At 33.7% G+C, this 24,463-nt stretch overlaps 1 protein-coding gene across 1 annotated transcript; it reads right to left on the reverse strand.

Annotated features, from left to right (window-relative positions):
* Nucleotides 1–5,520: 5,520 nt before the first annotated feature.
* LOC143249945 (la-related protein 6-like) lies at nucleotides 5,521–7,102 on the reverse strand. Its single transcript, XM_076500570.1, has one exon. The coding sequence runs from the start codon at nucleotides 7,085–7,087 to the stop codon at nucleotides 5,723–5,725; it is 1,365 nt and encodes a 454-aa protein (XP_076356685.1). The 5' UTR covers nucleotides 7,088–7,102; the 3' UTR covers nucleotides 5,521–5,722.
* Nucleotides 7,103–24,463: the final 17,361 nt, after the last annotated feature.

The following is a 24,463-nucleotide window of genomic DNA, read 5'->3' on the forward strand; positions in this document are numbered from 1 at the left end:
GACACTAAAATATTGTTTTTATTTAATTAGACAGTCGTCGTTTCGCTTTACAGCTTCTTCAGAAGTGTTCTCTAAAACAAACCGAAACTGACAGCAAAAAGCTTCAAATGGTTTAAATATTATTAAAATCATAACCTTATATTATTTGGTGATTGGTATTAGCATTGGCTGAATGAAAGATGTAGTTGACATGCTAGAAACAGAAAGTAACACTCACATACTCAATTTTGTAATGACCGTTTGCACTAAACCTGAAAGTGCTTTGATAAGTGTGGTATGTTAACGGATTCTTATAGTAATCATATAAATTTTTGTACTTGTCCTAAAGCTAGCCTGCTTCAACTACTCATGTGCGATCTAATATTCTCAATAATTGTAACAGCTAAGGGATCCAATGAAGTTTAGGGGACTGGAAATCCACAGGTGCAAGGTATGTATTGCTCACAAGTGATATAACAAGAAAAATATCACTGCACTACGTTAATAGCTTTTACATCTTATGTATAAAAGTAACTAGGCTTATGGGATTGTAACTTTGTCGCTATAGGTTTATGCCTACACTCCTAGCGGAACTTCGAACCACTCACAATTTAGGTGAATTTTGTTCTTGACTTTCCCATATTAATATCACGTTTTGAACCCATTTTGTTTATTCAATTAGTTTAATATTCTCCACATACATGGGTGGAGAAATCATTGAGAGCTAATAGTTTGACAGTTCTGTTGATGCCTCTAGTTATTTGTTGTTTGTTTAGAATTAAGCACAAAGCTACACAATGGGCTATCTGTGCTCTGCCCACCACGGGTATCGAAACCCGGTTTTTAGTGTGTAAGCCTTCAGACATACCACTGTGCCATTGGAGGGGGGCTCTAGTGACTTAGCCATTGCTAACACTGGTACATATGAGGTATAGAACCTTTATCGATGTTTTGTACTTAACAATTAGGCCTTCTAACTTACCCTTATCCTGCTTCATCTTTATCAGGCTACAGGAGTTATCCATGCGGTTGATAATAATGTTCATTAGAACATAAAGAATGTTGTAGTACTGTACATTACCTGACTTTGTAGCTATAACTGTATGTAATTTGTTACAACAATCTTTTCCTAGAGAAAGTACATTTGATATCCCAGTTGAATGACCTAGGTTCGAGAATAAACAGGGAGAGAGGAACTTAGTGGCTACATTGACCAACATTTTATAATAAGAACATTTACACACACACACACACACACATATATGTATATACACTGCTAGCTAAAATTTTAAGGCCAATGAACATAAAGATAAAATATGCATTTTTCGTTGTTAGACTCAACCATTTATTTGAGTAGAGCTTCGAAAGGTGAAAATAAGAAAAGGGAAAATAAAAATAAAAACTTTTTTAGCATTTATAGGGAAAATGTGAACACTATGAAATTAGCCTAAATACTAGCTGGTCAATAGTTTAAGACCATACTGAAATGAAGCGTTAATTGGTAAACACGTAACGAAATTTAGTCATTTGTGTTCAAGCATCAGCGTTGTCAACATCTCCCACTGACATCTCCTGTGTTACATTGGGAAAAAACACGGAACGAGAATTTCAAGTGGTTGGCCCAGGAAAATTTCGCCGGCGTTGAGCAGGAGGATTCGACAGGTTGTCCGTCAAGACACCAGCCGATCGTCGAACCAGATTAAGGACCTTACGGACGCAGAATGCAGCTCAAGAACAATAAGACGGCATCTACGAGAGAGAGGTTTTAAAAACCGTAAACGTCTTCAAATGCCACGCCTCCTTCCACACCACGAAACAGTTCGGTTAAACTTTGCTGAGAAGTACCAAATATGGGATGTAGAAAAGTGGACGAAGGTTTTGTTCTCTAACGAAAAAAAATTTAACGTCGATAGTCCAGATGGCTTCCAACGTTACTGGTACGATAGGGATATCCCACCGGAGACATTTTCTACACGATGCAGTGGACAAGGTTCCAACATGATCTGGGGTGCTTTCTAAATAAACACTATGTAGATAATATCTAAATATATGTAACACTAAGTAGACACTGTCTAAACAGGTGTAACACTTAAGTAGACACTGTTCATACATCTGTAACACTTAAGTAGACACTGTCTATACATGTGTGACACTTAAGTAGACACTGTCTATACGTATTTTACAAAAATCATATTTGAGAAACAAGTACTATTTTTTGTGCCTGAAATATTACAACTATGCAGGTCTTTGATTCTAATTCTAACTGTAACTGAAATCTCTAGTTATAAACCACGTGATTTTGTTTGTTGACCTGATTTAAACACGATACTGAAAGATATTTCAGGATAACGTAATTTATTTCAAAACTGCCACTAGGGATAGTTATGAGATACGGTGTTTTGTACTTCATATATAATATATAAAGAAGAGAAGGTGAAGAAAAACGATTTTATATTCAGTGATATATTTGTATTTACTAAGAATTTCACCGAATATTTTGCGTTCGTATTTTAATGTCAAAATTCTAAAATAAATATCTCTTCCCCCATATTGCACAAGTATTTACAAGTTATTCCATGGCCGAGCGCGTAAGACGTGCGACTCGTAATCCGAGGGTCGCGGGTTCGCGCCCGCGTCGCGCTAAACATGCTCGCCCACCCAGCCGTGGGGGTGTATAATGTGTCGGTCAATCCAACTATTCGTTGGTAAAAGAGTAGCCCAAGAGTTGGCGGTGGGTGGTGATGACTAGCTGCCTTCCCTCTAGTCTTACACTGCTAAATTAGGGACGGCTAGCACAGATAGCCCTCGAGTAGCTTTGTGCGAAATTTGTCCAAAACAAACAAACAAATACAAGTTATTCACTTGAATAAATAGATTAGGTGAAATAAAGTTAATATAAAGATATTTATATACTGAAAAACAATCGTAAGTAAAAGGTTGTTTCGAGTGTTTACTGTGTTGAAACATAAACTTCGAACTAGACGTTTGTTTGATCTGTTGGCGGTCAATATTGTTGTTCGTATAAATGTATTCATACACTACTTTGTCGACATCTATCTAAATACGTACATACATATTATCTCCTTGTAGGCCTATATTCAACTCAACTGGTTTCCAACTTCCAAATTATGCTCATATAATTTTATGTATTATTGTGATTCATCACATAATCTGTTTTATATAAATTCTCAAGAAAAATGATATTCACAAAAATTAAAAGTTTTATTTGTGTTGAAGAAAATTTTGTAACCGTCATGACCACTTCTGTACCATTCCTTGTTGCGTCAAAAGACGATTGGAAGTGTTTATCGTTGGTTCTTTGATGCATGTGTGAACCTGCTACGAACGGTACACGTTGTAAAACTAACAAAACTAACTTTGCTTAAACGTTAGATATTTTTTGTAGAAATTGTAGAGACTTGTAGAAATTTTATTCGTTTTGTGGTTTGGGTGTCTGATTATTTTATTTTAAAAACCTTGGCTACCAAGTTAATTTTTCCAAGATTATCTTCACTGATACTTTATAATATATCTTTGAAGGTTGTTTTCATTTTATAACAGTGTGTTTAACATGTTGGAGTGTGGATAGGAGGGGTCATGGTTTGCATTCCGTTACCACAAAGGAAAACAAAAGACGCTTTGCATTTTGTGGCAGCTGAAGCGTTATTAGAGCGAGAATCAAATCCTACTCTTGTACAAATTAATTGAAACAAATGGTCATTTTACAATATTTTCAGCATGGCGGCCGGTGTAGGCTTGCTGGACAACGCTGATTTCTTTAATAGTCATTTGTTTTCAAACAGACGGCGTCATTAGCCGTGTTTTGCAGTACGGTCGATCCATTTTTGGGATATATAACGAAATTTTGAGAAATATTACGTCATTCGAAATTGCGTTAGAAGAGCAACTTACCAACTAATGAAAAAATACGGTATCAATGGGGTCTGAAATACAAGAACTGGACGCAAGAACAATGGAGGAAGGTGTTATTAAGTGACGAGACTCATTTCTTCGTACAGAGTCAAAAAAGTCTGCATGTTTACAGATCTCCAGGTGAGAAAGTTCGAGAATCTCATATCAATCAGTTCATAAAACATCTCTTGAAGAAGATGTTTTACATATCGTAGAAGGTATGATGCGAGGACCACAGTGCATCGAAGTTTTGCAAAGAAGAGTCGTTCCAGAATTTAAAAAGAGATTTCCAGATGGATCTAGCATTTTTCAGCAAGATCTGCCTTCATGCCGCACATCGAAACTTGTGAAGAATTTTATGACTACAACGCAAATAAAGGTGCTGAACTGACCTGGAAACTCTCTGGACTTAAATCCTATTGAAAATCTTTGGGCGATTTGTAAAGAAAGACTTCGGGGAAAAGACTGTACTACGAAAGATAAGTTAATTGAGGCCATAATTGAGGTGTGGTATCGTGATCCAAAAATTAGTAAAAGATTGCAGTCAACACGTGGACTCGATGCCAAAGCGGATTAATGATCTTCTGAAAAATAAAGGCGGTCATATAATGTATTAATTTGTGAGTAATTTTTGGATTATCAAAAATAAAACGCGAAAAATTGAAAAAATCGTAATTTTCCGTGTTTTTTCAATTAATTTGCACAAGGGTGTAATAGAATAGGTCAAGAACCAGTCACGGGTGTTATCTATTCTTGTAGAGTTTGCTCCAAATAACTCTGGTGCTGCTATGCGTGAATATTCGAAACACACAAATTATCTATTAATTGAAAATATCGACGAAGGGCAGATATGTCTGATTTTTCTCTTCTCATCATACAAATGTTTAGATTTATTTCTAGTTTTACGTTATATGAAAGTTGTAAATATTAAATCTCAGTTTTACTTCAGTAACACTACTATGTTTATAGTTACTGCTAGTATACTGTGAAGATTGTGTCGTCTGTTACTGTGAGGGTTCTGTGTCCCCCGTTACTGTTGGATTATTGTGTGGTTCATTACTGTGAATAGTGTGTTGTCTGTTACTGTGTCCTCTGCTACTGTTCAATTATTGTGTCGTCCATTACTGTGAGGACTGTGAATAGTGTGTGGTCTGTTATTGTGTCCTATGCTACTATGGGATTATTGTGAGGCCTATGGGGATTGTGTCGTCTGTTACTGTGAGGATTCTGTATCCTCTGCTACTGTTAGATTATTGTGTCGCCCATTACTATGAGAACTGTGAATAGTGTGTCGTCTCTTACTGTGTCCTCTGCTACTGTTGGATTATTGTGCCGTCCATTATTGTGAGGACTGTGGAGATTGTGTCGTCTGTTATTGTGTCATCCGCTACTGTGGGATTATTGTGTCGTCCATAACTGTGAGGACTATGGAGATTGTTCATCTGTTACTGTGAAAATTCTGTGTCCTCATCTACTGTTGGATTATCGAGATGAACATTAATGCTCTCTAATTATATTTTAGAGACTTCTGGTGATTATGCCAAACATAATAAAATAATCTTTGCTCATTACATTCGAAGTTTGAAAACAACAAATATTAACGTAGGAAGACACTAACAAACCACGATGTTCTGTACAAAAGGTTTATTTCAGTAAAAACACACGATCAACAAAAATCTTTATATAAATAGACCCCAAACCTATTAATATAATATGTTCCTACTAGCTCTGTATAGTAAAAAAACCGTCATAACTGGTAAAAAGAAAGACTAGAAAATACACATGAAGGGCAAAAAACAACAACAACAAACACACAATGTACAGTTTTGGTCTATCTTTTCACACTAAGAGGAATGTTTACAGATGACTTCTGTAACCTCCAGTTGAAGCCGTTAGTGCTATCTGGACCACGTGGAAGTCGAATCACCCCTTCTGGAATTAGCCGAGAGTTATGGACTGGCTGAGATATTCCAGTTTCGCGCCTTCTCTGTATCCACGAATTTCTAGGAGATGAAGACAGAGGTTCACGTTCCTGGTTTTCACCATTCTCGTTATTTCGAGGGGTAACTGACCGATTTTTATTTTTTTGTTGTCCTTTCCTTGTGTAGTTACCACTCCATTCGATCTGTCTCGGAGATGACGAAACGTAACCAGAGCTGGAGCTGGAAGCGGTGTCAGATCTCTGCCTTGGACCAGTGGAACAATCCGTTTCGGAACCACTACTCAACAGACTTTCACTTCTTCTTAGTTGCTCTAACCTGCTCCATTTATCACTCTTTTTTCTTTTGTCGCCACTGTCAGATTTCCTGGTTTTTTCGCTTAAATTCGATTTTTTACTAACAAGTGGAACGACTCGCAAAGATCGCCAGTCGGTGTTGGAACAGTCCAGTTCAACAGTTGCTTTCTTTGCCGCCTCAGGTTCTGTAAATTCAACTACAGCACAGACTGTGGATCCCATTCTGGGAAGATGGCGTTTAATATCGGCTGGAATAGCGTTGCCAGGTTGCAGAATCCTGACTGTCGAAATCTCTCCACACTTAGAGAACAAGTCTTTAACAATTTCCACAGAAGGTTGACTCACGGGCAAGTTGTACGCTACAACACTTCTAGAAGATGGATCCCAGTTCTTCGGTAAAGGATTCTTCCGTTTTATCTTAGTTCCTTCTTTGTTTAAGTCCAAGTGTTTGGATTGTCGTAAACTGTAGGCTACAGTTTTCCAGTCTTTTGATAAACGCTTCACTCTTCGAAACGAGGCCACTAACTTGAGACTCACATAACCCTGTTTATTTCGTTTAATATGTTTTAAAAGAAAACTGTCTTTCAGAAGACTTTGATCTGAGAAATAGGACTCGACTTCGTGAATAATTTTATCTACCAAGTCTTGACTAGGAATTTGAAAACACTCTGTCGGCTTAGGTCTATCTTCTCCAGAGTCACTGTCGAAATCTCTGTCTTCGAGATGTATACCAACTTTCTCTCGGTTGTTTCCGGAAGTCACCATGTCGCACTCCGCGTCTAAATACTCTTCCGGCTCCGAAGAACTAGTACTGTCAAACCGACATCTCGCCACTAAAGGGAACGAAGCTTGTTCTTCACCGCCAACTAAGTCGATACCAGCGGAAACCTCAACCATTTTAGTAGAGTTATGTTGATCTGGCCAGTCTAAAGTTCCCAACAATGTACCGCACAGTCCCATATTTATAGTGAGTTTAACTACATATATCCGGCCCAAGGTGATATCGGCTCAACTCTGATTGGCTGGCAACACGCTTGCTACTTTTACTTGAAATTCACTCGAAAGAAGTCGAGGACAAGTTGTGATCTTGTAATAATTTCACCATTTGCTCCATTTTTACAACGTGATAACGCATTTGTGTTTTAAGTTGTAAACGACATAGATATCGAGTGCAAAACATGTTTCCACGTATGTCGAAAAGGTATATCACAACACTTAGTTTTAAGCTTAGTTCATGTATCAGGCTTAATTGATATTTGGTCGCTAGGCGATCAGAATGACTCATCACGTTCTGTATGACCGAAAAATAAAGGGAGATGTTTTCTGTAGTTAATGGCAAAGAAAAAAAAATAAACTGACTAATTTTTAGTATGTGAATTTCATGACTGAAAGTCCCCTATGGCTCTATTCCCTGCAGTGTGCAGAGTATATATGGCCTATTATGTAACACTGCGGTAAAACAACAATAAAACTGAAACTTGGTAGATTCAGAGAAATTTTTTCTGTAGGATATAACAAATTGAATTGAAAAAATATAATATTACTGTTTGAAATAATTTATATTAAGGGACTATCTTGGAACTGTAGTTGTGTCGCAAAACTTGTTAAGGCCTGGCATGGCCGGCGCGTAAGACGTGCGACTCGTAATCCGAGGGTCGCGGGTTCGCGCCCGCGTCGCGCTAAACATGCTCGCCCTCCCAGCCGTGGGGGTGTATAATGTTACGGTCAATCCCACTATTCGTTGGTAAAAGAGTAGCCCAAGAGTTGGCGGTGGGTGTTGATGACTAGCTGCCTTCCCTCTAGTCTCACACTGCTAAATTAGGGACGGCTAGCACAGATAGCCCTCGAGTAGCTTTGTGCGAAATTCCAAAAAACAAACAGAAACAAACAAAACGCAAAACTTGTTTGTTGAAATACTTGTATTTTTAACCATATATATATATATATATAAATATAAATATTTATGCAACTTTGTTTTAATATAATAATTATGGAAGTTATTTCATGGTAACACCAAGATAATAGTTCACAACTAACTCTTAATAAAAATATCAATCTAATATACAGTATTGTAAAGTGTTATTAAACATGCTTCAAATAAAATCATAAAAGATCTGTAATAAGACATTACAATGTACTGCTTTCTTTTTAACTTTCAATCATTCATATCAATAAAAACTTTTTAAATTGCTGCTATATATAACAAGTACGAGATTCAAACACTAAGGGCAAAAATTTAATTGGTTTGTTTTGAATTTCGCGCAAAGCTGTCAAGAGCTATCTGCATTAGCTGTCCCTAATTTAGCAGTGTAAGACTAGAGGGAAGGCAGCTAGTCATCACCACTCACCGCCAACTCTTGGGCTACTCTTTTACCAACTAATAGTGGTATTGACCGTCACATTATAACGTCCCCATGGTTGGTAGGACGAGCATGTTTGGTGCGACGGGGATTCAAACCCGCGACCCTAAAATTACGACTTGAACGCCTTAACCCACCTGGCCATACCGGGCCAACTGAATAATTTATATATTAGAAAGTAGCTTATAGTAAGACTGCTGTACTAGAAAGCTGGTTATGATAATGTGGCTACTTAAATATTAAAAAATAGCTTGAACTAATAACAGCGTTGTGTTTACTTTTATTAGAAAAAAATATCTTATGATGTGGAAAAAACATAAATAGCAGTGCCAATATTTTAGTTATTCAAACATTAGAAAATATCTTATAGTAGGACCAGTGTTGCTGTTACTTAAACAATACTAGCGTTCTGGTAATACAAAACAACAACGACAAAAACATTAGAAAATATCTTATAGTAGGACCAGTGTTGCTGTTACTTAAACAATACTAGCGTTCTGGTAATACAAAACAACAACGACAAAAAACATTAGAAAATATCTTATAGTAGGACCAGTGTTGCTGTTACTTAAACAATACTAGCATTCTGGTAATACAAAACAACAACGACAAAAAACATTAGAAAATATCTTATAGTAGGACCAATGTTGCTGTTACTTAAACAATACTAGCGTTCTGGTAATACAAAACAACAACGACAAAAAAACATTAGAAAATATCTTATAGTAGGACCAATGTTGCTGTTACTTAAACAATACTAGCGTTCTGGTAATACAAAACAACAACGACAAAAAACAGATGAAAGATTATAATGGGACAATGATTGGTATTTAAACTCTAAGAAAATGATTCTGGAAGAAGCATTCTTTCTGGTACTTAAAAAGTAGAAAATCGCTTATAGAGGGCCAGAATTACAATTATTTAAACAATGGAAAATAACTTATGGTAAAATATTATTTAAGCATAAGAAAACATATTACAGTAGTACAAGTCCTGGGGTTACATAGACATTAAAAGATACTTTTAAGTAAGACCAGTTTTGTGGTTACAAGAGTGTGAAATGGTTCACAGTAGGGCCTCCACATTAGAAAATAGCTAATACCACGAGGTTGTTTAAAAGCTGAAAACAGTGCAACCGGGACTACTGTTTATTTGGTAAAAAGCAACGTATAAAAGGATAGAAGTTGTAATTTAAACACTAGAAGATAGTTTATGGTAGAACAAGTATTGTGGTTATTTAAACAATGAAAACAATCTTATAGTAAGACAAATAGTTTGTTTATTTAAATAGTGAGCACAGTTTAATACTTAGAACAGTATTGTGTTCATTTAAACAATGAAAACAATCCTATAGTAAGACAAATAGTTTGTTTATTTAAATAGTGAGCACAGTTTTATACTTACACCAGTATTGTGTTCATTTAAACAATGAAAACAATCCTATAGTGAGACAAATAGTTTGTTTATTTAAATAGTGAGCACAGTTTTATACTTAGACCAGTATTGTGTTCATTTAAACAATGAAAACAATCCTATAGTGAGGCCACCGACTTTTTATTATTCATATATAATAATAATGTTTTTGATGTTTCATATTTGACATAATTAGTGAGACAGATGATACATTTTGTTCTTGATATCACATGTTTAACATAACGTTCTTAATGTCACGTTTAACATAAATACTGAGACAAATGATACATAAGGTTCTTATTGTCACATATTTAACATAATTAGTGAGACAGGTGATACATAATGTTCTTGATGTCACATATTTAACATAATGTTCTTATTGGCACATATCTAACATAATGTTCTTATTGGCACATATCTAACATAATTAGTAAAACAGGTGATACATAATGTTCTTGATGTCACATATTTAACATAATTAGCGAGACAGGTGATATATAATGTTCTTGATGTCATATATTTAACATAATTAGTGATACAGGTGACACATAATGTTCTTGATGTCACATATTTAACATAATGTTCTTATTGTCACATGAACATAACATAATTCATAAAACTTTGATTTTGAATAATTGGAGAAGAGAGCATGATATAATTATATTTATGCAGGTTCATGATGCAAGTTCTGTGTAACGGCGATTAGCAAACCATTGATACCTTTGTATCCCATTTCTTACATGCCTAAATGGCACCAACTTAAACAACTGGGTATCACTTCTGAGTTGTATAAGTTTGTTTTAACTAGTCAACTCTTTATAATGAAACCATAAACTTAATCGGCTTTGAAATTAGAGAAATAATAGTATCTGTGTTTTACACATATAATATTGTAGAAGTAACCATGACAACAGTTAACGTAACGAACGTTTGCATACCAACCTATGGAATGGAGTTATCAAAATTATTTAGAACATCTGGAATAAAATTTAAAATTTAACAATTTCAGTGCATTATTAAAAATACGTTTTTGGAGTCCATTGATTTGTTGTATTACAGTTTGTCTTCATTATGAAAAAACACATTTCTGGTTTCTGTGGATTTGTTATACCACAGTTTGTGTTCATTATGAAATAACACTTTTTGGTGTCCCATTGACTTGTTATACTAGAGTTTGAGTTCATTATGGAACAACACATTTCTGGTTTCTATGGATTTGTTATACCACAGTTTGTGTTCATTATGAAACGACAATTTTTGGTGTCCCATTGATTTGTTATACTAGAGTCTGAGTTCATTATGGAACAACACATTTCTGGTTTCTATGGATTTGTTATACCACAGTTTGTGTTCATTATGAAACGACACTTTTTGGTGTCCCATTGATTTGTTATACTAGAGTTTGAGTTCATTATGGAACAACACTCTTCTGGTTTCTGTGGATTTGTTATACCACAGTTTGTGTTCAGTATGGAACAACACATTTTTGATTTCCATTGATTTGTTATACTGCAATATGTGTTCATTATGAAACAACACTTTTTGGCATCCATTCATTTGTTACACTAGCGTCTGAGTTCATTATGGAACAACACGTTTCTGGTTTCCATTGATTTGTTATACTACAAATTGTAATTATGAAGCAACATGCTTCTGGTTTCCATTGATTTGTTACATGATCTGTTTCTCAAACATTCCGAGTGGCAAGCAACCACACGTGCTTTTATTTGGATATTAAATCAAAACTTGTATGCTTTCTTTTTAGGTGACTAAATAAATAGTGTCCTTAATCAGGTGACAAGTAATATAAATCGAACTGACTAGTTATGACTGGCATGTGTAAAAGTATACATATCTAAGTTAGAAACCTCACTGTGAAAGTTTCAAATAATTTATGAGAAAGGGAAAGAAAATGTCCTTCGAGTGTTTTTGACTTTATATGTATGTGAAAGATTATATTATATTGGAGAAATAAAACATATCTTGATTAGTTCTGACAACAGCCTTACACCCATTTCACATTCTTACAAGTCTGCATTACGTGAAATATAAAGTAGCATTAGATATAAATTCAAAGCTTTGATAACCTTGATGCCATTAAATATAAAGCAGCATTAGATAAAAATTCAAAGCTTTGATAACCTTGATGCCATTAAATATAAAGCAGCATTAGATAAAAATTCAAAGCTTTGATAGCCTTGATGCCATTAAATACAAAGTAGCATTAGATAAAAATTCAAAGCTTTGATAACCTTGATGCCATTAAATATAAAGTAGCATTAGTTATAAATTCAACGCTTTGATAACCTTGATGCCATTAAATATAAAGCAGCGTTAGATAAAAATTCAAAGCTTTGATAACCTTGATGCCATTAAATATAAAGTAGCATTAGATAAAAATTCAAAGCTTTGATAACCTTGATGCCATTAAATATAAAGTAGCATTAGATAAAAATTCAAAGCTTTGATAACCTTGATGCCATTAAATATAAAGTAGCATTAGATAAAAATTCAAAGCTTTGATAACCTTGATGCCATTAAATATAAAGCAGCATTAGATAACAATTCAAAGCTTTGCTAACCTTGATGCCATTAAATATAAAGTTGCCTTAAATAAAAATTCAAAGCTTTGATAGCCTTGATGCCATTAAATACAAAGTAGCATTAGATAAAAATTCAAAGCTTTGATAACCTTGATGCCATTAAATATAAAGCAGCATTAGATAAAAATTCAAAGCTTTGATAACCTTGATGCCATTAAATATAAAGTAGCATTAGTTATAAATTCAAAGCTTTGCTAACCTTGATGCCATTAAATATAAAGTTGCCTTAAATAAAAATTCAAAGCTTTGATAGCCTTGATGCCATTAAATACAAAGTAGCATTAGATAAAAATTCAAAGCTTTGATAACCTTGATGCCATTAAATATAAAGCAGCATTAGATAAAATTCAAAGCTTTGATAACCTTGATGCCATTAAATATAAAGTAGCATTAGTTATAAATTCAAAGTTTTGATAACCTTGATGCCATTAAATATAAAGCAGCATTAGATAAAATTCAAAGCTTTGATAACCTTGATGCCATTAAATATAAAGCAGCATTAGATAACAATTCAACGCTTTGATAACCTTGATGCCATTAAATATAAAGCAGCGTTAGATAAAAATTCAAAGCTTTGATAACCTTGATGCCATTAAATATAAAGTAGCATTAGATAAAAATTCAAAGCTTTGATAACCTTGATGCCATTAAATATAAAGTAGCATTAGATAAAAATTCAAAGCTTTGATAACCTTGATGCCATTAAATATAAAGTAGCATTAGATAAAAATTCAAAGCTTTGATAACCTTGATGCCATTAAATATAAAGCAGCATTAGATAACAATTCAAAGCTTTGCTAACCTTGATGCCATTAAATATAAAGTTGCCTTAAATAAAAATTCAAAGCTTTGATAGCCTTGATGCCATTAAATACAAAGTAGCATTAGTTATAAATTCAAAGCTTTGCTAACCTTGATGCCATTAAATATAAAGTTGCCTTAAATAAAAATTCAAAGCTTTGATAGCCTTGATGCCATTAAATACAAAGTAGCATTAGATAAAAATTCAAAGCTTTGATAACCTTGATGCCATTAAATATAAAGCAGCATTAGATAAAAATTCAAAGCTTTGATAACCTTGATGCCATTAAATATAAAGTAGCATTAGTTATAAATTCAAAGTTTTGATAACCTTGATGCCATTAAATATAAAGCAGCATTAGATAAAAATTCAAAGCTTTGATAATCTTGATGCCATTAAATATAAAGCAGCATTAGTTATAAATTCAAAGTTTTGATAACCTTGATGCCATTAAATATAAAGTAGCATTAGATAAAAATTCAAAGCTTTGATAACCTTGATGCCATTAAATATAAAGTAGCATTAGATAAAAATTCAAAGCTTTGATAACCTTGATGCCATTAAATATAAAGCAGCATTAGATAACAATTCAAAGCTTTGCTAACCTTGATGCCATTAAATATAAAGTTGCCTTAAATAAAATTCAAAGCTTTGATAGCCTTGATGCCATTAAATACAAAGTAGCATTAGTTATAAATTCAAAGCTTTGCTAACCTTGATGCCATTAAATATAAAGTTGCCTTAAATAAAAATTCAAAGCTTTGATAGCCTTGATGCCATTAAATACAAAGTAGCATTAGATAAAAATTCAAAGCTTTGATAACCTTGATGCCATTAAATATAAAGCAGCATTAGATAAAAATTCAAAGCTTTGATAACCTTGATGCCATTAAATATAAAGTAGCATTAGTTATAAATTCAAAGTTTTGATAACCTTGATGCCATTAAATATAAAGCAGCATTAGATAAAAATTCAAAGCTTTGATAATCTTGATGCCATTAAATATAAAGCAGCATTAGTTATAAATTCAAAGTTTTGATAACCTTGATGCCATTAAATATAAAGTTGCATTAAATAAAAATTCAAAGCTTTGATAACCTTGATGCCATTAAATACAAAGTAGCATTAGTTGTAAATTGCCATTAATCTGGTAAAATACAAAGTAGTCCTTGAAGATTATTATAACCAGGATTGCTGTTGGAAGGTCTTGTTATCACGACCCTTGTTGTCACAAAAATCTTACCGATATAATGCTTATAGTTACTCCCTTGCGAGACAACGTCTTAAGAGACCTCCTTTTAAGGCAACATTCCTTATGAAACAACGTCTGAAGAGACTTCCTTCTCTTCGGAATATTTAAACCAAAATGTTGTTTTTATAATATTTTCTTTAATCATTAAATCAACTAGAGGATTAATTTACTGAAAGAGTGTAAGAAACTGTAATTAGTGGAATTATTGTAGGGATTTGAGCTATGGTAATAAAAGACATCTTAATATTCTAACAAATTTCACAAAAAGTTATATAAACATTGTAATGTAACTATAAAGTCGGACGAGAAAGAAAGCGCCCAGTATTTGATGAATCTCTAAGGAACTGGAGTATTAGCGTACTCTAACGTTAACAAATGATTATATTTTCATAATTCTGCCGATTTAGGAACCCGTATGATTACAAATCATATAATCATAATCACGAAAAACAATTGAAAGACCGTAAAAAAAGGTAGCTATTGGCATGAATTTTGAAAAGAGTACATAAAAGACAAACGTTTGATAAAAGAAAAGAGGACCGAGAGATGTGAGAGCGACAGAGTTAACCGAGAGAGAGGCGAGGGATGAACTGCAACAGTGTTTTGGGACGGCTTGAATGGGTAGTAATGATGACGAAAACATTTATAATAATATTTTTTTTTCACTGTCCATTCAAGCCGTGTTTTGGTTTCCACTTCATCAAAATTGACAAAATACCATGCTGCCAACAAGAAACAAACCTAGTTCTAAATCTTCGAGGTTTAATAATGTAATAAACAATAGTTTGTTATGTTTACATTGATGAGACAGTTCCTAACAGAAATCAGTTGAAGGAAAAGGGAAGAGTGAATATAACATTATGGTAATAAAGTGATGTCTGCAGTAAAGGTCTATATGAAACAACTCATCTATATAAAGCAACTTAAACTTAATAAAATAGTTATTCTAGTAACGATAGGAAGAATCAGTTCACTGTGAGAACACTTGTTGAACACCTGCACAACCAGCATGCTCTACAAAAAGGGGATGATTTTCAGTGTAAATAACAGTACTGTGGTGAATATTACGTGCTATCCACGTGGCATGGAGCTTGGGAAGAGATTCGAAATCCCATCTTTATGAAACACTATGACGATATCTTGGAATCTTCCAACTAAGTTCCAGATCAAAGAAGGAGGGTTTAGGAACTCAACTCACAATATCTGGATTCAAATAGCACAACGAACATATTTGTTCTTTAAACCGTGGTGGTTTTAAAGCGTGACGTTCAATTCCACTATTCTTTCATAAAAAGTAGTCCAAGAGTTGACGGTGAGTGGTGTTGACTGCCAACCTTCCTCAAATCTGTCACTTTTAAATTAGCAATGGCTAACGCAAATAGCTCTCTAGTGGGCTGATGCTATCGAACCATCCACTTAAGATCCAAATTTAACCTCTTTGGAATTCAAACTACAGCCAGGGTTTCTGGAAAACAAAGATTGCATTATGTGTCATTACAGTTATTTACAGAACAGTAGCTGTAGCTTTAGTTCAGGACAGTTTTACACACTATTGGTTTATTGATCTGTTTTGGCACGGAAGATAAATGACCAATAATATTCGAGCTAATATACTGATGACACTCACTGTAATTTTAACATCTTTTAAAATGTCGTCTAGCTCACTGAGACTATTTGATTATGTTTGAATGAGAAACCCTAGATAATGAAATCAAAAGAATTGAATTCCTATGTCAAGTGACTCTTCAATGTTCATGTTTACTTTAAATTATTCGTAACTCTTCAATGTTCATGTTTACTTTAAATTATTCGTAATGCCACTTTGCAAATTTTTTATATCAAAACCTATGAAATAGTTACTTAAATAGTTATTCACCTGACAGAAGCATAGAACAGTTTGTAATACAACATTTAGCTCACGTCATTCGTTGGCCGCCATGTTAATCCTCGTATGTTTAATAAAAATAATTATCTATACCTTGACTTTAGCGTTTCAAAGTCTGAAACAATGGACCTCTTACGTGAAGGACCACAGAATTAAGGAGCGTAGTTACAAATTGGAAATTCCTGAAAAATGGTTACTAGTACGACACATTTTAGTTTTATTATTAGGCATTAGGGTATTTGATTACTAAGACTTGAAACTTCCTATCAAATCTGTAACACTTGAAAGAAATGAAAAACAGCATTATATTTCCTAGTCACTGGATTCTGTTAACGAAATACAAGAAGATAACGCCCGGTTTCCCTCCAACTGTCGTAACCTCATTACCAGTGGGCCACTGCAGAATTTAGGTCATGGTACGTGCTGTTCAAAAGTCCAAGGACGAACTTCCTAAAGGACATCAAACTAGTCGTTACGAGCGTTTCTACTTGAATGAACTTTTCAATATATATTTGTTCACATGATATTACTTACGATTCAAAGGATATACATATACATTCTTCATGGTCTTGAAATAGTATTACCTCATCTATAGTAAAATTCTTTGTTAACTGAAGTTTTGTGTTTTTCATAATATTGGGTATTTTGAGTATATGATAAAAACAGTGAGAAACAGAAAGACTATAACAGTTTCGATAAACAATGTACATTATTCTGATACGAAACATTATAACAACTTAGGAAAATAATATAGGTTAGAACATGAAACAATATAACAACTTTGGTAAACACTTCATGTTGTTTCAACATGATAAAATACGACAACTTCAGTAAGCACTGCAGGTTATTCTGACATAAAACAATATGACAATTTTATTAAACATTGCAGGTTTTTCTGACATGAAACAATATGACAACTTTAGTAAACATTGCAGGTTGTTCTGACATGAAACAACATGACAACTTTAGTAAACATTGCAGGTTGTTCTGACATGAAACAATATGACAATTTTATTAAACATTGCAGGTTTTTCTGACATGAAACAATATGACAACTTTAATAAACATTGCAGGTTGTTCTGACATGAAACAATATGACAACTTTATTAAACATTGCAGGTTGTGTTGACATGAAACAACATGACAACTTTAGTAAACACTGCAGGTTGTTCTGACATGAAACAACATGACAACTTTATTAAACACTGCAGGTTGTTCTGACATGAAACAATATGACAACTTTAATAAACATTGCAGGTTGTTTTGACATGAAACAATATGACAACTTTAGTAAACATTGCAGGTTTTTCTAATATGTTCTAATCAGACATTGGTGAGGAGCGTAAGTGTAGGTAAAAGTAAATTATCCAGATAAAAGAAGGGCATATTATATGTTAAGTCAGTTAAGATAAAAAAGTGTAAGACTGTTAATAAGACTTCGTGTTTTTCAAGGATACACGGAGAACTGTACGGGAGAGAAGACATTGAGAAAAGCTGGTCATGGCCATGAGCTGAAAGTGAAAGTCTCGTAGGGTTAACACTACTATTACATCGCTTGTTGGGACCTACTTTCCTTTTCTTTCGTTATTAGATCACCACAAACATAATTTGGAACCGAGGTAGTTGTATCCATGTAAACTAATATATTTTAATAGATGAAAATTAACAAACGAAACAAAGTTTTCAGTTTGGTTTTAAAATTCAAAGAAAAATGAAACAATGGCTCTGATTTGTTGTTTCTGATGATAAATTAATTTTCCCACTGGTTTATTGAATCGAACTAAGATTATTTTTGTCTATCTATTAGTAAGTATTACATATCTTCACATTTTGTTCTTAAAGAAAGACTGTATTCAAAACCCCAATATTGTGAGTCACTAATAATAATTTTTGAAGAAACAACCAATAAACGTTTCAATGTTATTCTTTCTTATATTAAACATAAGATAAATTGATTCTACTCAAAATATTTCATGTTAATACATGAAATATCGGTTTCAAACTTGAAACTTTTAAATTTTCTACAAAACAAACAATAAAAATGCGTGTGTTTTACTTTAATAAAGATGCAGGTGTTTGTGTTTTATAAAGGTGTAGGCATTCATGTTTTATAAAGGTGCATGTGCTCGTGTTTTGTTCGTTTTTTTGAATTTCGAGTGAGTGTGTAATAACTTACATGGGATAAACTAGATGGTGTATATAAAGAATCGTGTAAGTGTGTAATAACTTACATGGAACAAACAAGATGGTGTATATAAAGTATCGTGTGAGTGTGTAATAACTTACATGGGACAAACTAGATGGTGTATATAAAGTATCGTGTGAGTGTGAAATAACTTACATGGGACAAACTAGATGGTGTATATAAAGTATCGTGTGAGTGTGAAATAACTTACATGGAACAAACTAGATGGTGTATATAAAGTATCGTGTGAGTGTGAAATAACTTACATAGGACAAACTAGATGGTGTATATAAAGTATCGTGTGAGTGTGTAATAACTTACATGGAACAAACTAGATGGTATATATAAAGTATCGTGTGAGTGTGAAATAACTTACATAGAACAAACTAGATGGTGTATATAAAGTATCGTGTGAGTGTGTAATAACTTACATGGAACAAACTAGATGGTGTATATAAAGTATCGTGTGAGTGTGTAATAACTTCCATGGAACAAACTAGATGGTGTATATAAAGTATCGTGTGAGTGTGTAATAACTTACATGGGACAAACTAGATGGTGTATATAAAGTATCGTGTGAAATAACTTACATGGGACAAACTAGATGGTGTATATAAAGTATCGTGTGAAATAACTTACATGGGACAAATTAGATGTTGTATATAAAGTATCGTGTGAGTGTGAAATAACTTACATGGAACAAACTAGATGGTGTATATAAAGTATCGTGTGAGTGTGTAATAACTTACATGGAACAAACTAGATGGTGTATATAAAGTATCGTGTGAGTGTGAAATAACTTACATGGGACAAACTAGATGGTGTATATAAAGTATCGTGTGAGTGTGAAATAACTTACATGGGACAAACTAGATGGTGTATATAAAGTATCGTGTGAGTGTGTAATAACTTACATGGAACAAACTAGATGGTGTATATAAAGTATCGTGTGAGTGTGAAATAACTTACATGGGACAAACTAGATGGTGTATATAAAGTATCGTGTGAGTGTGAAATAACTTACATGGGACAAACTAGATGGTGTATATAAAGTATCGTGTGAGTGTGAAATATCTTACATGGGACAAACTAGATGGTGTGTATAAAGTATCGTGTCAGTGTGTAATAACTTACAAACTAGATGGTGTATATAAAGTATCGTGTGAGTGTGTAATAACTTACATGGGACAAACTAGATGGTGTATATAAAGTATCGTGTGAGTGTGAAATAACTTACATGGGACAAACTAGATGGTGTGTATAAAGTATCGTGTCAGTGTGTAATAACTTACAAACTAGATGGTGTATATAAAGTATCGTGTCAGTGTGTAATAACTTACATGGGACAAACTAGATGGTGTATATAAAGTATCGTGTGAGTGTGAAATAACTTACATGGGACAAACTAGATGGTGTATATAAAGTATCGTGTGAGTGTGAAATAACTTACATGGAACAAACTAGATGGTGTATATAAAGTATCGTGTGAGTGTGAAATAACTTACATAGGACAAACTAGATGGTGTATATAAAGTATCGTGTGAGTGTGTAATAACTTACATGGAACAAACTAGATGGTATATATAAAGTATCGTGTGAGTGTGAAATAACTTACATAGAACAAACTAGATGGTGTATATAAAGTATCGTGTGAGTGTGTAATAACTTACATGGAACAAACTAGATGGTGTATATAAAGTATCGTGTGAGTGTGTAATAACTTACATGGAACAAACTAGATGGTGTATATAAAGTATCGTGTGAGTGTGTAATAACTTACATGGGACAAACTAGATGGTGTATGTAAAGTATCGTGTGAAATAACTTACATGGGACAAACTAGATGGTGTATATAAAGTATCGTGTGAAATAACTTACATGGGACAAATTAGATGTTGTATATAAAGTATCGTGTGAGTGTGAAATAACTGACATGGAACAAACTAGATGGTGTATATAAAGTATCGTGTGAGTGTGTAATAACTTACATGGAACAAACTAGATGGTGTATATAAAGTATCGTGTGAGTGTGAAATAACTTACATGGGACAAACTAGATGGTGTATATAAAGTATCGTGTGAGTGTGAAATAACTTACATGGGACAAACTAGATGGTGTATATAAAGTATCGTGTGAGTGTGTAATAACTTACATGGAACAAACTAGATGGTGTATATAAAGTATCGTGTGAGTGTGAAATAACTTACATGGGACAAACTAGATGGTGTATATAAAGTATCGTGTGAGTGTGAAATAACTTACATGGGACAAACTAGATGGTGTATATAAAGTATCGTGTGAGTGTGAAATAACTTACATGGGACAAACTAGATGGTGTGTATAAAGTATCGTGTCAGTGTGTAATAACTTACAAACTAGATGGTGTATATAAAGTATCGTGTGAGTGTGTAATAACTTACAAACTAGATGGTGTATATAAAGTATCGTGTGAGTGTGTAATAACTTACAAACTAGATGGTGTGTATAAAGTATCATGTAAGTGTGTAATAACTTACATGGGACAAACCAGATGGTGTGTATAAAGTATCGTGTGAGTGTGTAATAACTTACAAACTAGATGGTGTATATAAAGTATCATGTAAGTGTGTAATAACTTACATGGGACAAACTAGATGGTGTATATAAAGTATCATGTAAGTGTGTAATAACTTACATGGGACAAACTAGATGGTGTATATAAAGTATCGTGTGAGTGTGTAATAACTTACAAACTAGATGGTGTGTATAAAGTATCGTGTGAGTGTGTAATAACTTACAAACTAGATGGTGTATATAAAGTATCGTGTGAGTGTGTAATAACTTACAAACTAGATGGTGTATATAAAGTATCATGCAAGTGTGAAATAACTTACATGGAACAAACTAGATGGTGTATATAAAGTATCATGTAAGTGTGTAATAACTTACATGGGACAAACTGGATGGTGTATATAAAAAATGTGAATACAAAGTTCTACGTGGAACAAACTAGAAGAAATTTTAAATTCCGGATTAATGAAAACAAGAGGCCCAGAATGGCCAGGTGGTTAAGGCGTTAGACTCGTAATCTGAAGGTCGCGGGTTCGAATCCCCGTCGCACCAAACATTGTCGCCTTTTCAGCCGTGGGGGCGTTATAATGTGACGGTCAATCCCACTATTTGTTGGTAAAAGAGTAGCCCAAGAGTTGGCGGTGGGTAGTGATGACTAACTGCCTTCCCTCTAGTCTTACACTGCTAAATTAGGGACGGCTAGCACAGATAGCCCTTGAGTAGCTTTGTGCGAAATTCCAAAACAAACAAAGAAGATTTGTAATATGGCGGAATGATTACAGAAAAGGTTTACGATAAATGATAGTGTAATTTATCTATATTTTTACTCACTAATCATACACAAAATTAAACCACTATTTGTCTCAATTTCTTAATTAAATCTTATAGAATTCTTGATATTCGTAAGGTAAGTAGCAAATTTGACAAGTTCAAATATACCATGTCGTCAAATAAAAACTGTGTCACGGACATACTTTAACCATACATCAGCTTTTTCTATCCTTTCTTTCTGATGCTTGAATTTAAAACTGTCCACAAATCACATAATAACAGAGATAAAGGTGAACCGATAGCTAAACGTTCGTTATGTTTATGAACGTTTGTACCACATATGTATCTCCAACAGGTTACTCATATCCATTATTTCTAACAAAGCTGTATGTGTTTGTGTATAATAAAGCTGTATGTGTTTGTGTATAATAAGCTGTTTGTGTTTGTGTATAATAAAGGTGCATGTGTTTTTGTGTATAATAAAGCTGTATGTGTTTATGTATAATAAAGCTGTATGTGTTTGTGTATAATAAAGCTGTATGTGTTTGTGTATAATAAAGCTGTATGTGTTTGTGTATAATAAAGCTGTATGTGTTTGTGTATAATGAAGGTGCATGTGTTTGTGTTTAATAAAGCTGTATGTGTTTGTGTTTATAAAGGTAGGTGTGTTTGTGTAAAATAAAGCTGTATGTGTTTGTGTATAATAAAGGTGCATGTGTTTTTGTGTATAATAAAGCTGCATGTGTTTGTGTTTATAAAGGTAGGTGTGTTTGTGTAAAATAAAATATACGTGTTTAAATTTATTAAAGGTGCATGTTTTTAAATTTATTAAAGGTGAATGTTTTTATATTTGTTAAAGGTGCATGTTTTTATATTTGTTAAAGGTGCATGATTTTATATTTGTTAAAGGTGAATGTTTTTATATTTGTTAAAGGTGCATGTTTTTATATTTGTTAAAGGTGAATGTATTTGATTTCGATAAAGGTGTAGATGTTTGAGTTTGCGAGTGCTGGGCCAGGTTGTTGGGAAGTTCGACTTAGAATCTGAGTGTCGCGGATTCGAATCTCTTTTCCATCAGCCATGCTTGAGCCTTTTAACCATGAGGGCTTTATATAGTTACGATCAATTTCGCTATTCCTTGGTAAAAGATTAGCCTAAGGGTTGGCAGTGAGTGGTGATAACTAGTTGCCTTTTCTCTAGTCTTTCGTTGTTAAAGGTGAATTTTCAACAAATTTAATAATCGCCTTAGAAACTGTACTTTGGTTAGGTATAATTCCTGTGTGGCTGCCATATTTTTAAACACTTTAGTTTTACAACTATGACGTAATAGTTGCCAAACACGCTTCATTGCGCGCCGACCATTGTGTTCCTTTCAGTGCTGGTGTTTTATGTAAATCTATCGGTGCTTTTTTCGGATTACATACTTTGTAAGACTACTTTTTGTCTTGATATTACTACTTTACGTTTGTTTTATGATAACATGGTTTACTGCGTTGCTTATGGTTGTAAAAACGGTTCGGCATCGGGCAAAAGCTTCTTTTCGTTACCGTGCAAGGAGAAGGAACCGGCAAGGTGGCGACAGTGGGTGTGGATGGTCAATAGGAAGAACTGGACACCTTCACACCATGCAAAGCTTTGTCAAGATCACTTTGAACGCTCATGTTTTGTGTCGGATCCCACTGTTTTGGATTCCGTGGGTTTCAAGTCAGGCAGGTTGAAACTGAAAAAACCATCAGCAGTAGACAGGATCGTCCCCACCATCTTTCCTCGTGTAAAGCTGAGGACTGATCTCAGCCTGCAGCATACAGGTTCCACACCTCTGAAGCCATCCCTTGTCATCACGAAAAGAACAAACTTAAAAGTATGTGTGCAGTATAAAGCGATAAACAATAACTAGTATGATATAATAATTTAAAAAGTACAAGTTTTTGAAGAATGTAAGTAGATATACACATATCACATTCATGAGTGTGTTTTGTATTTGTGGCACCTGAAAGTCAGTGAAACCTTGATTTCCTAGCATAGACAGTGAACAAATCTATCCCAAACAGAATATATTCCAAGTTTAAAAGCTGGTAGATCATTCTGTAGATGTTTTTGAATCATTTTTACATATAAAAAAGTTTGAAGAATACAATTTTTCAAATTTAACATTTCAAGATAAATTGAAATAAGACTGTGTCTTGAACATGTTGAAGTAATCAAGTATATGTTATGTATTTAAAACAAACATTGTAGATTTGTAAACAACCAAATATAAACTACATAACATATTTCCATAACTCATCACAACAAAATTAATCTTAACACAGTACTCTGACATTGTCATATTAAATGTAAATCTCATAAACCTCATAAAGCATGTTGTTTTAATATATAATCTTATTTCTTTAGTATCACTCACAGTTCCGCTACTCTCACTCGTGGAACTGTCCTCATCACTAGAACTTGTCAGATCTGTGTCAAAAGTAACTGTTCTAGGTTCGTTCAGAGTAGGTTCGAATTGATATGGC

The sequence above is a fragment of the Tachypleus tridentatus genome, chromosome 4, assembly GCF_004210375.1.
Source record: "Tachypleus tridentatus isolate NWPU-2018 chromosome 4, ASM421037v1, whole genome shotgun sequence".
NCBI classification, from domain to species: Eukaryota; Metazoa; Arthropoda; class Merostomata; order Xiphosura; family Limulidae; genus Tachypleus; species Tachypleus tridentatus.

Excerpts from the sequence above, each read along its gene's own strand:
- LOC143249945 (XM_076500570.1), bottom strand. The coding sequence starts at position 7,087 with ATGGGACTGTGCGGTACATTGTTGGGAACTTTAGACTGGCCAGATCAA.